This window comes from Lacerta agilis, chromosome 3 (assembly GCF_009819535.1).
Source record: "Lacerta agilis isolate rLacAgi1 chromosome 3, rLacAgi1.pri, whole genome shotgun sequence".
In the NCBI taxonomy this organism is placed as follows: Eukaryota; Metazoa; Chordata; class Lepidosauria; order Squamata; family Lacertidae; genus Lacerta; species Lacerta agilis.
Genome location: NC_046314.1, coordinates 2682239 through 2695903, shown reverse-complemented (window position 1 = coordinate 2695903; position 13665 = coordinate 2682239). Strand labels below are relative to the sequence as shown.

General features: G+C 40.2%; 1 protein-coding gene across 7 annotated transcripts in view; it reads left to right on the top strand.

Moving 5' to 3' along the window:
• The window catches only part of EHBP1 (EH domain binding protein 1), a 274386-nt gene that overhangs the window by 186134 nt on the left and 74587 nt on the right, over positions 1 to 13665 (top strand). For all 7 annotated transcript variants that reach the window (XM_033145618.1, XM_033145622.1, XM_033145623.1 and 4 more), the window contains one exon: positions 10505 to 10652. In XM_033145618.1, the coding sequence (XP_033001509.1) occupies positions 10505 to 10652 (148 nt within the window). The remainder of the gene's footprint in view (positions 1 to 10504; positions 10653 to 13665) is intronic.

Genomic DNA, 13665 nt, shown 5'->3' with positions numbered 1-13665 from the left:
TGAGCAAAAGTGACACAAAACGTTTCCCAGTGAATTGCAGTTGTGATGAAATAGTGCCACACTCAATAAACCATGATGCGAACATATTTTCAGATTACATAGGTAATGGGGAACTATGTTTTTGCTGATCTGGTTCAGTTTTGAAGGCAGAAACTCATGAAATGTTTTCATATTTCTTCTTTGTTCTGCTCTTGTTTAGACTTGTCTCTATATATTAAAATCCAAACATTCAACTCTTTTATTTTCATCAAGTATGCCCAGAATTTAGCAACCCAGATTTTGTTCGCTTCACCTATGTATTTTGTGGGTTATTCTAAAACTCAGTCAGTAGAGAGGGCAAAACAAACATGTAATCCCAAGAGTGATCAAAGGTTTAATCTGACCAGATGGGACAAACTTGAGAAGTTTTTTGACTTTCCACTCTGTTTTTAAACAAGAGAGGCTGCTTTCCCTTACACCCTCCCTCACCCTTTTCTTTGTTAGAAACAGGAAAGATCAGGCCATCCCAAGAGAAATGAGCAGGTGTGGCCATTTACAAGCATGTCTGGTTATATTATAAACCAGCATAAGAAAAGTTTGAAATGGTTTGAAAAGATCTTCTAAACAGTTGTAATGTTTCATCCCAAATCCTATTTATGCAAACAAGAGCTGACCAAGATTACACTAAAAATCCAGCCTGCCCAAACCTTTAAAGATCTTGTAATTTTTTTCTTAATTTTCCCCCCCTCTTTGTTCTGTAGCATGTGAATAGGTACCTTTTTGGTAATCCTTGCCTCTGGACAAGAAGGAGAATTCTTTTGCCTTCTAAATGGCTAATAACAAAGCCGTTCTTGCTGTCTAACGATGAAAAGGGTAGCAGTCAAGTTCTTTTTCTTAGCTGGATTATGTAATTGGGGTATGTCATGGACAATTTTGAGAGAGAGCTCTGTTAAATGCTTTCAATGTAATGCAGTGTAATATTTTCATTTTATGTTTAACACAGTAATTTTGATTTCATATTATTTATATTTCTGTACGCTGAAGTTTTTTTGGGGCTGTGTTAATATAAAACAAATGTAATGAATGTTGGTAGGGTTTTTTGTGTAACTTTATATAATGCAGTGAAACATATTGATAATAAGTTCAAACTCAGCAAAATATTGTTAAAAAACATAAAAAATACTTTTGCTGGAAATGTGGGTTGTTTTTTTCTAATCCATTAACCACCTAGTCTCTGTTTTGTTCTTTAAAAGTGTTGTGGGCTTAAATGTTTTATTTTCTTGAAGGGTTTATGAATAGATTAATCATCTCACCAACTGCATTCTCACATTATAATTCACCTTCACAAACCCATAGCATCATTTTTGGCCAAAGTAATGTCACTCACTGACATCTGCGGCAAGTACAAAAAGGACCCCCTAATGGCAGCCATTTTTATTTGCTTCTTAAGATCCAAAGGCTGCTGAAAGAACAATTGGATAAAGTTTAGAATTCGAGGGGCCTGGTTTTCTTGTTCCTGTGAAATGAAACTTTAGTTCTTTTTCTTCTCATTCCCCTTAAAAGCAGAAGTCTGTTAGGGGGATGTAGCTGTGTCAAAGCCGTTGGGATGCCACTGCTGATCACTTTAATTACTAGGACTAAGGAGGATAAAATTAAAAGTAGCACCATTGAAGCAGTGGAAGAAAGCTTGCCGAGATGTCGGTGAACTGTGAAATATAGAAATTGCATTCAAACACTTTTTTCTATAAGAGGGAAACAAGGAATTATATTATTTATTCCTGAAGAGTTTGCCCGTAATGTTGTAGAAGTTTTACTACCTAGGGATTCATGTTGCTGAAATTTAGACTATTACAAAGTGGGGTGGGAGAGACATAACAGGGTAAATTTTTATGTGCCATCGTTATGTATGAAAGACATGGGCAACACATGAATTATTTACCTATAAATGATTATTTTTAAAAATACGGGTGCCATTTCAAACTTCAAATGGAGACAACACAAGCAAATGTAAGGCGGAGGGAAATATCCTAGCACCCTTGATATAATATATGTAGGTTTTTATCTGTTCTTTGTATTGCAAGATATATATTTTTACTCGTCATAATGGAGCTTTCAGGAAATTAAATTGAATAGATTCTGTGTGAGGAGGTGAGCTGTCTTTATAGCCCTATGTTGTGTTATATGAGGTATTTTCAGTGGTGTAGAAGAGGGCAGGGGGCTGTGACCCTAGGCGCAGAATATTGGGGGGTATGAGATAAGCCCCCTCTCTGCTCGCCCAGTCCCCGCCGCTGATAGGCTGGCACTCACACAGCAGGTGGGGACAGGGCACAGAGGGTAGGGGCAAGGGCTGGATGAACGCACTCCATCCCCACTTGGGTGGCACACACACACACCTGCACTGGGCACCTGTGGACAGTGCAATTCCCCTGTGTATTCCCCCCCCATCATATTCTTCTGCTGAAGGTGAAATTACCAAAGAACTGCCACCACTCCACATTTCTTTCTTCTTTCGGATAATGTTCATTGTGATATATCATGTAATGTGACATCATTGTGAGGCCCCTCCTCTCTCATCCAGCACAGTTAGGTAATTTTAGACTCCTGACTTAATGCTACTCTTTTCAGATGGCAATGTGTATTACCTCACCTACTTCAAAAGGTAGTAAGCTAGCCCTTCTACTGGGGGGGGGGGCAAATTCCTTCCCTGACAACACCATTGACTTTATCATTACCTACCAGCCATTAGGAGAGGAAATATGCAGTGAAATTACATCACCTAATATTTATGTTGTGGTTGTTTTTGTTATACTAGATGTAACCAGGAAAGCTGGGAGACTGAACAGCAACCTCTCCATTTTATTTATTTCACAAGATTTATAAATAACTTGATCAAAATAATCTTCAAAGCTATTTACAAGAAGAATCAATGTGTTTGTCTCTTGCAAGATCTAGTTCTGCTCTATGTAACCAGGAGATTGCATATTGTGAATTCTGTCAGGAGTCCAGGTTCCCAGCTTGATAACACAGTAAGCGTAGGTAATTAAAAAGGAGGCTTTATTGCAAAAACAAACAGATAGCTCCGGGCGGTTCTAAAGAAGCTGCCGACATTATCATTCAAGATGACCCTTCCGAAGACTCCTTCCGGTTCCTACAGAATATTTTGAACCATTGCCCCTTACATCTCTTGTTTTACTTCCTGTCTAGCAGCCCTCCCATTCGCCGACTCTTCGGACTTATTGGATCGGCCCCAGCCTATTCGTGTTCTGAAAAACTGTCTCGGTGTCTGTTCACGCCTGTTTGAGCTTCCTGAGAGCTTTGGCTGTGTTCCAGCCCGCTCTCAGTCGTTCTTTTGGCAACCGGCATTCCAATGTCCAGGAGAGTCGCACTGGGCACTGATCACTGTTCAGCCTGCGTCAGATCTAACCCTCTCTGTTCTGCAGCTGGCTGTAAAGTTCCACTAGGAGCTGGCTCATTCCTGACAAATGCTATCCAGTATACCAAAGATTCTGGCACCATCTGCCCAAACCATCTATATCTAGAGAGAGAGAGATGTCAAATGCACTATTTCCGTGTGATAAGATTGGGACCATTAAGATGGTAGCATCCAACACATAACATGTGCAACGGAAATTACCCTTCCTCTCTTGTCACCTGCAATCCCCCACCCCATGCCCTCAGAATGTGTTCCCAGTGGGATGGGAGACCCTCCAAAGCAAATGGGGACAGGGCACAGGTGGGAGGAAAGGGGAGGAAGGGACCCTCGTGCTGCCCAGCGTTGGATACGGCCCAGAAACTGTTGAACTCTGTTTTACTTATGATGTCTGACCAACGTGATATAAGTCATAATGCGGGGGGAGGGGGAAGTGGAAGAAATTCCAGATGCTTGAAATGTGATATATTCCAGGTCTAAAATGCATTCCCCAGGGACTCGTTTTAACAGCAATTTATCAAAAGCAAGAGACACTATACTGCAGCCTTCTGCAATCTGGTGACCTTCAGCTTTTTTTAACTATAATTTCCAATATCTCTGAACAATGGCCATGGTGTCTGAGGCTGATGGAGTTGTTGTCCCAAATATCTGGTGGTTACCAGGTTGCAGAAAAAGGCTATAATGACTATCTTTATTTGGTCTCTCCTCATACATAATTTTGTAGGGTGGTTGTTAGAAGGCCAAGGGGGTAACTATGTTTTTTAAAATGGTGTAGTTCAGGTACATTAATGGGAAGAGGTACTTGAATACCTAAGATTCATGGGATGTTCAGATATCTCTTTTGAACAGGCCCTCTGCAGACAGCAGAGTAATCAAGTCAATTCATGAACAACTGACAAGAGTGGAAAACTTCAGCAAGAAGAAACTTTCAATAATATTTAATATTAAGACTTTTCCCTACAACTTTGTATAGAAATGTTGGGATTCTGTAAGACATTGGCAGTAGCCAATCTACTGCAAGTTACTGGTTCTTCCTCCAAACTGAACTAACAGTTTAGGAAGATTGGTGATTTTCCTTCTGTTTCAACTTCTCTATCATACTGGGCCATTAAGTGTTCCTGGTCAGTTGTTGAATAGATTTTATACTAACTCATTTAGACCAATGTGAACATTCATAGCAAGTCTATCCTTTTGTTGTTGCATTTATTTATTCCGAGTTTTTTATTCCCAGTTTGGTTGTTTGATGTTGTAGATCCATACATGCCAAGGAACCAGGTAGGGATGTGACCTTTACTTTATAACATAAATATACGGAGTTGCAGTAAAACAGGTTGAGGTATTAGTTGGTTGGCCATAAATGGAACAGAATTTGTAGTAGTTTGAATGTAGTGAGTAGATTAAATGTATATTTTTGATGGGATTGTTGCTGGATGTGCCTTTTCGGGTGTGAAAGCAAACAAATCAAATATGCAATTCTGCAACAGAGCTCCAAGGCCTGGGCAAAATTGTCTTTATAGTGTTAGGACATTAGTAGAAAAGTAAATCAAGGCAATCTGATAGGGAAACAGTATTCTGTCAATCAGGCTCAAGATATTGTGCTGTGTCCATATACTTTGTTTACTGTAGGGTTTTATGAGTTGTAACCTGCCCATGCAAGCTGTTAATGAGGCTAAATCTTGCTGCTTGAGGATTGAATTACAGCACACCTCTGGGCTAATGGTTATAAACAGAAAGTCCCATTAGGGCTGCATTCTGATTCATTCATTTGCATTTTTCCTATTGTACCAAGAACAATGATGAGTAAATAGCTACAAACAAACAATTTACATGGAAATGGGTAAAATGTCCCTAATTAGTATTTTGTGTTTGTTTTATTATTGATTGCTTAAGCTAAAAACTGGTATGTTGCAGGACACTTAATGAGCAATGCCAGGTGTGGATTATTCCATGTTTTACCATTCTTTGTAAGAAAATTAAATTTCTAGTACTTTTTTTCTAAATTTACTAAATTTCTAGTAATTTTTGCAGACTGCAACAACTTAGTTGAAGGCCATCTACAAATACCTTAGGAGACAGATCAATCAATTTTGGTCCATGATGTATCCTTTTTTCATCACTGAATAATTTTTTATCACTTGGTTTGTTCAGTTGTGACTGTGCATTTTTCATTTAAAAACAGGTGTTTCTGTTACAATTCACATGCTGCTGCTGCTGCTGCTTTTCTTTGTATGTATGTATGTATGTCTACTTCTGTCATGTTTTCTGTTGCTTCATTGCAGTTACAAGATTTGCTCTCACCCTTCTCCACTTTTTTGGGGGGGGGCTTTGTTTTGGTGACATTGCACTAAAACAAGAGTACGCTATCCCCAAATGCACATAATGGCTTCATAAGGAAATCATAAGCTTGATATTTTGGCTATTTGGGGTGAACAAAGATTGTAACAAAATTAAGGTGTCCTCACAAAAATTCACCCCTTTGAAATAATAGCACAGGCACAGACTTTCTGCACAGCAGTGTTTGTCTAAAACCAAAACTTAGGGACAATTATTTCTCTGCCAGCCATTGTACTTGGATCTGGACTTTCTAAGCAAAACTTGATTGTATCTTACCCAGCAGTGCTAATCCAATGGTCTCACATAATATTTTGTAGCTGTCTGGAGTGCAGAGCATGCAAAGTGATATAAGGACAGGTTTGTGGGTACGTGTATGATTCTGCACATGGTACTTGATCATTGATTCCTGAAAGTATTAATCTTGGAAGAGTTATAAACAAGACCATAGTGCATCATGCTAGGAATATGTGTGGATAGATAAAACACCCCCCTTTTCAGCAGAAAGACATGCACATTGGCACGGCTTATTACAGGCAATGATAGATACTCAGATTCATTGATTGATAATATGAACTGAAATGAGAATTTAAACGTTCCAATGTGGTGCTAGTGATTGTAACTCTTGGAAATTATTGTCAGGAAGAGCTTTTGCTAGACTACATTGTTAATGATTTGGGGTTTTATCCAGACCTTGAGCTAACAGCCATCTGTTTACTCCGAGTCTGGATAGGAACCTTTGTTTCTAGTAAATTGGGCTTAAAGCCAAGTTCTTGCTTGTGCTACTTCATCTATTTGTAAGGTGTGTTAGTCTTATAGTCATTTAAGCATTTTAAGTCAGCTTGAAGGACTCTTGAAAAATAATGTTGGAGCTACATTTTGGGGTCCTTGCTATGAATGTAACAGGTTGGAGTGAATTTGTTCTAAAAAAACAGTTGCATCCTCATTTCAGAAGCCTAAATGTAAAACACCTAATGCAATAATCCTTTATTCAACTTACAGTAGGACAAGAGATACACAGCTGTTTTATCAGTGGAACAACCACTGTATCCAGTACATCAGGGGTTGGCAAACTACAGCCTGGGGGCCGGATGCGGCCCACTGGGCTCATAAATCCAGCCCACGGACCCTGCGGACCCTGCCGCCTGCTCGGTCAGTCCACGCGCTATACCGGCGCAGCACAGAGGCCTTGCCGTGTGGGGACTGACTTCCATGACGCTGGCACAGCTTCGGATTGGCTGCAGGAACCTCCTGCAGCCAATCCAAAGCTGCGGACACCTGGGCGACACCCCTTCCTTCCTGCTGAGGCGGCACGTATGGCCAAGTGCCAAGCAGGAGGAAGCGGTGGCAGGGAGGCTGCCACCACCACCACCCAGGCCAGTGGCATGGGCTCTGCGTCCCGCGGACCCCTGGCCGAGGCAGAGGACAACAACGACACTGCCAAAGACGAGTGAGTGACAGCAGGGGGGGTCCCTTTCAGTCGAGAGGGGGTCCTTTGGGGAGAGGGCGGGTCCGGCCCCCCACAAGGTCTGAGGGACAGTAGACCAGCCCCCTCCTGAAAAAGTTTGCTTGCCCCTGCAGTACATCCTCATGCTTGGAAGAAAGGAAAAAACACTACCAGGAAACAAAAAAACAGTAATCCATAGCATTATTAGAAATACTGCCACAATCCACCAGCCAGAGAAAGTGCCACATGCCGCCTACACATACAGAAAGTCAATTAGCTTAGGGTTGCCATATGTCCGGTTTTTCCTGGACATGTCCTTTTTTTCAGGGTAAAAATTTCTGCCCAGGCAGATTTTTTAAAATTTTGCAAAATGTCTAGGTTTTTTAAATGCTTTTGTGACATCACAGTAAATGAATAGAAGATGTGTGGAGTGGAGGCAAGATGTTTAGAGCAGCTGTGCTTTGTTTTGAAGGTGCACGGCCTAAACTTAAAATCATATTTTTTATTAAAAAAAAAAAGGATTGTTCTTTTTAAAGTTGAAAGCAGTTCTGAGAGCATACCTGAGCCAGTCAGGAGAAGTGTTGGAATCACATGCGGCAATGTCAAAACCTTTATTGAACAGCATCTGAGATGAAGGGTATCCTGAATGGGAAAGACAAATGTGTGGGTAATTCTAGAATGAAGTATGTACAGTGGCTTGGCAGGCAGCAGGGTAGCAGATCCAGTTTTCCTTATGGCACCAGCAACCAGGGCACTCCTATGCTCTGTCAGGGCAACATGGGTAAAGCAGTCATTAGTGTAGAGTCAGCAATTTAAACAAAAAAACCAGCTGCCTATTGAAAACTTTCCTACATACAGAAACCTAATATGTCAGGGGGAAAGCTGAAGTGGAACAGTTTCCACTAATTCAGTTTTCTGTAACTCAGTGGTGAAAAACGTCTAGACCATGGGCATAATCTGGCCCACTAGGCCACTCAGTCTGGTTGGCCATGCATGTCCCAGCGAGCCCTACCAACCTTCCAGTCATTATAGATCATTTACATGACACCACATCTTTAGGCAACTTTCTTGCCTGATTACACCTAAGCAACTGCCTTCAATGCTGATCAGAACTACTGAGCTGCAATTGGGACTTTTCTGAGAATCCCTATTGCACTGCTTTGTAAGCACTGCCCACAAGATCTGGCAGTGGACAGATCCTGGCCGGGCTAGTGGAAAAGGAACAACAGAAACTGCTGTGCTCCTTTTGCTAATCTTATTAACATTCCAATTGTTCGCCTATCTACTCAGAAGTAATCTCACTGTGTTCAATGGAATTTACTTCCAGGTAAACATGTATAATGTTTAGTCCTATAAAGACCCACTCTGTGAAGCGGAGTATGTCATGGAGTCCAGAGGCACCACCTTGGGCTGAAGGTGCATGCTTGATGTTGTATGCATCATGCGCATGGTGTGTGCATTGTCAGGAGGAGGCGCGTTGTTGGAAGGAGGCCTTGCCTGGCGCCATGCAGCTTCAGTTGTCATGGCTCCTCCTCTCTTACACTCAGGAGGAGCCTGCCTTTGATGCTGTGCCATACTCAGCTTGGCAGTTTGGCTTTCTCCACCCCCTCCTTAGCCCACTGCTAAGGAATATTGGGATGGGGGGGGGGCTGATGACACCTCCACCACCTAGAGTTGGCGCACCTGATAGAATCATAGGATTGTGAGGCATCTAGTCCAGCCTCCTGCAATGCAGGAAATCTCAGCTAAAGCATCCATGGCAGATGGCCATCCAACCTCTGCTTAAAAACCTCCAAGGAAGGAGAGTCCACAATCTCCCAAGGGAGTCCATTCCACTGTCAAACAGCTCTTACTGTCAGAAAGTTCTTCCTGATGTTTTGTCGAAATCTCCTTTCTGGTAACTTGAATCCATCCGTTCAAGTCATACCCTCCAGAGCAAGAGAAAACAAGCTTGCTCCATCTTCCAGATGTGTGTGCGCATGAGTGTGTCCAGAAAAGAGAAAGCAGAAAGGGTGAGTGTTTGTGCTTGTGGGACACGGGGTCATGCTGTTGTGGGGACTGGGACTGGGAGGATCATGTTTGGAGGGCTGTGTGTGCTCAGTTTTTGAATGTATTTTAGTTTTATTTGGCTTTATTCCAATTGAGTGAATTGTGTTTCTTTATTTTTCTTTATTTGTTCTTTTTTTACTTCTTGCCTTATTCTGCTTTGTTTTGCCATGCCCAACACTGGAATGCAATCCTTGGAAGGTTAATCACATTTGAATCTGGCACTCTAGCTAAAGGAGATTCCCCATACCTGTACCTGCCACAATTCTGTTCAGGTGTTTGAGAAGTGTGCAGAAAAAGGGCTTACATAACACATACCTTTTTCCTGGAGTGTGTTTAATTCTCTCTGACACTTGGCCAGGATGATATAGTCCACCAGGCTCATTCTAGAATGAAAGAATTTACACTGTGGTAATTTGATTATTTCTGTGAGCAATGTATATCTTTCAAGTTAATTGTGTGTTAATATTTTTATCCCATCATTCCTCCATATGCAATGTTCATTACTTGTGGTTTCCATTCAAGTATTAACCAAGTCCTGAACTGCTTAACTTAAGAGAAGAAACCTTCAGAATATTCCTATATTACAGGCAGATATTTTACGTGTACTTATTCTGTGAAACAGTACAGCAATTCCAAAACCAATGTTTTTCCATAATAAGCTTTAAAATGTTTTTGTTCCTCCAAAGTGGGAAGATCTTAGTATCCATAGCTGTCCTTATTTTAAATACTGATTCAGTGGGGATTGTTAGAAAATAAAATTTCAGCTTAGTGTATTTCCATTTTGCACCAGTATCAGTCTTAAATAAGAGTGAACCTACTAATATTTTTTTTATTTTACTAATATAAATGGAGCTTCTTTCTGATACCGGGGCTGAACTGTAATTCTTTCCATTCATTATTTGACTGTGTACATCTCCTTTTAAAGATGTATTAGCACTTTGAAATCAGTAAGACTTGAACATACTGTGGTGCTGCATGGTGGCCATAAGTTCTGGGTACCTATCAGCCTCAGATTACGTTTTTATAAACCAGTTAATTTTTTAAAGATCTAATACAATAATTGGATAAATTATTAGGGTAAAAAAAAAACCCTGATTCCAGGATGGCTCTAAAAAGTGTTTTGTTGACACCCAACTGATATGGAGCTTCCTATTTATAACATGGGCCAAGCACCATGCTGTAAACCAGTTACTATCATGATGATCAGATTGAGAATGAAATTGCATTTCTGTCAATTACTGAGTTGGCAACTGTTCAATATATCTTAGCAGCAAGATGAAGAGCGGCGTCGGCAGCTGAGAGAGAGAGCTCGTCAGCTAATAGCAGAAGCTCGATCTGGAGTGAAGATGTCAGAACTTCCTAGCTACAGTGAAATGGCTGCAGAAAAGTTGAAAGAAAGGTCAAAGGCATCTGGAGGTGAGTTAAGAAACCTTGTATCTCATTCCTATGGCAACACAGAAACCTGAGGAAGACCTCCTTGGAATTTGCTTTTATTCAGACTTCAAATGAGCTTACTGGTAATTTTTGTTCACCAAATACACGTATCTATAGATGTATGCCATATCTCTTAATTTCACACAGTCAAAAGAATAGCGCCTCTCCTCACAACTTGAATAAAATTATTGAGCTAGATGTAGCTAGAACTATTGTATTTGAGATCAGGGATGTATCAGAACAACTGATTCAGATAGTAGGTGTCAGGTGTGTCCAATTAAAACAAAGCAAGGCTTTGTTAGGGAAATACCCCTTGGGGTGAGTTTACACAACTTGATGTGTAGTGGAACAATTCACTTCAGAACACGTGTGTACAAAAGGCTCTCGTTTAACTAAATGAAGCTAGTTCCACTAGGAGAAGAAGGATGTCCCAAGTTTAGGCACAGACAAAGACTTTCATTGTCTCAGATACAATGATCACCGGGCCTGGTTTTGATTTTTTGATAATTGTTGTATGATGGTTATCTATCCTGAAAGTCATGTGTTAAGATGGAAAAGAGGAATATACATATAATTAATTAATTTGAGAATACCGTTCTTTAATGTTTCTGTGAAACATTGTGGCATCAGATCATTAGAGTAAATGATCTGCAACACCTTTGCAAGTATAAAGTTCTATGATTCTTTCAGTATTTCTTTAGAGCTATACCAAAACATAGATGCAGCAGCTAATCCTATTTGCTTCCATGCAGCCTTTAATAGCTTGTTCAACAAATCTTTATTAAATGTTTTGGACAAGACCTACACTTGGCATAATGTTAGCATTTTCCACAAATTTGACAGTCCAAATTCAGCTGCAATATGCACAGGGATTTAAGTTGCTTGAGTATGAATAAGTCAAGCAGTAGTTGTAGCATGCCACATGTATGTCATTTCCCATCTCTTTTGGCATTTTTCATCTCAATTTAGTATGCTATTTTTATTATTGTCTGTGCTGATTTCATCCCCATTTCTCTCTCCCCCCCCCCCCCGGCTACTTCTTTCTTCACATTTTTAAAAATAAAATCTAATAGTACATAGGTTGCAGGCTTTTTTATCTTTAATTTTGGCTACCGGTTAAATTGTCAAGGGAAATTGAATATTTTTCTATTGTTTTCCCCCTCTAGACTTGTCCTTGCCTTTACTGAATTTGTAAGCACTCTCAGAGATAATCTTTTATTTGGCACAAGCACAAAAAGTCTTATAGCTTCCTTCTCTTCTTTTGTCTTGATTTTGAATGAGGCACTTTAAAAAGGGGGGTGAAGCTCATTTGGCATTTTTGGTAAGATTTAACTCCCCTCAAAACATACTGTATTTAGTTAATCATGACTTATGAGCTATTTCAAACCCTGTGGATTGTCTTTATTGTAGTGCTAAGAAAGCCATTTCACCAGGGCAACATGGGGGTGGGATATACACCTAAAATATTTTAAGTGTGCATTTAGAACATATGTGTGTAGATCTTCTTGCCTGATCATTTACTTGCCATGTGTGTCCATCAGCTGTCAGATTTTCTCCCTGCTCATATCAGTGCCAAACAACTATTTTTATATTCTGCTGTTGCACTGTGGCAGTATAAGGCCAGTGTATGGCTGCTAATTGTTGCCTGCCACCTCAATTTCCAAGTGGTGTGAGATTCCAGGGGTTCCAGGCGCTTACCCAGGTTTCATGTTTCCTTTGGAATGCGGCACAGTGGAAGACTGTGATGTCTTTATGATATATGGTTTATTTATATACAACCTGAGCATGGAGGAGTTCACAGCATTAACACCCCAAGAGGGCCTTGCTTCTGTCATAGCCTCAGCACAACATTTACCTTGGTAAGTCTACATTTGGTCAAGAAGCACATAAACTGCTTTCGGAAAACCAAATAATTTTAATTTTACCTTCTGAAGGTGTCAGGTAATGCTGAATAATAATAAAAATTTAAAATTATTAATATGTAATACAACTACAAGTAGTTGGCAATCATTTTAAACCATTTCTATGCAACTGTGCACACATTTAACTAAATTATATTAGTCTAACCAAAATATCTTTAGAATTCCCAAGTAGCACCCCTCATTTTTTAAATATAAAAATTCAACACAAGTCTGCTATTTCTTTTGAATAATATATTAAATATAAAGGCACATATTTATACCCTTTCCTCTGTACTCATTCCAAGTGTTCAATACAATATACCCCATTACATCTGTGTAGAACTTGCTTATTTGTCTGTTAGTTTCAGTGTTGACATTGACTACATTCATCTTCCCAGCTTTCATTCTCCCCACATATAATCAAGCATAGCACCAGTTTATCTCATTTTACTCACTGTGTTGTTTCCATGACTGACTTAGTGCCTAGTGCTGCAGCTCAGCACTGATCTGCTTCAAAGTTGTGACCACCTACTGCTATGGCCTATTATCATAGAGGAGGAGGATGACCAAGATGATAAAGGGTCTGGAGACCAAACTTTATGAGGAACAGTTGAGGGAGTTAGGTATGTTTTGTCTGGAAAGGAGGAGACTGAGTGGTGATACAATAGCCATCTTCAAATATCTAAAGGGCTGTCACATGGAAAATGGAGTAAGCTTGTTTTCTCGTGTTCCAGAGACTAGGACCCAATCTAATGGATTTAGATTATAAGAAAGGAGATTCTGACTAAACATTAGGAATAACTTTATGACAATAAAAGCTGCTAGGCAATGGAACAGACTCCGTCAGGAGGTTGTGGACTCTCTTCCATTGGTGATTTTTAAGCAGAGTTTGGATGGCCATCAGTCAGGGATGCTTTAGTTGTGATTCCTGCATCGCAGAGGGTTGGACTTGATGACCCTTTCGAGACCTTTCAACTCTACTCCACCTGGCATGCTCAGAACAAGCTAAATGGATTGAAACTATAAACAATTTAGTTAATGTGGTGGTACTGTTGTACAGAAACAAGCAAGGAGAGATCAGATACATGACAATC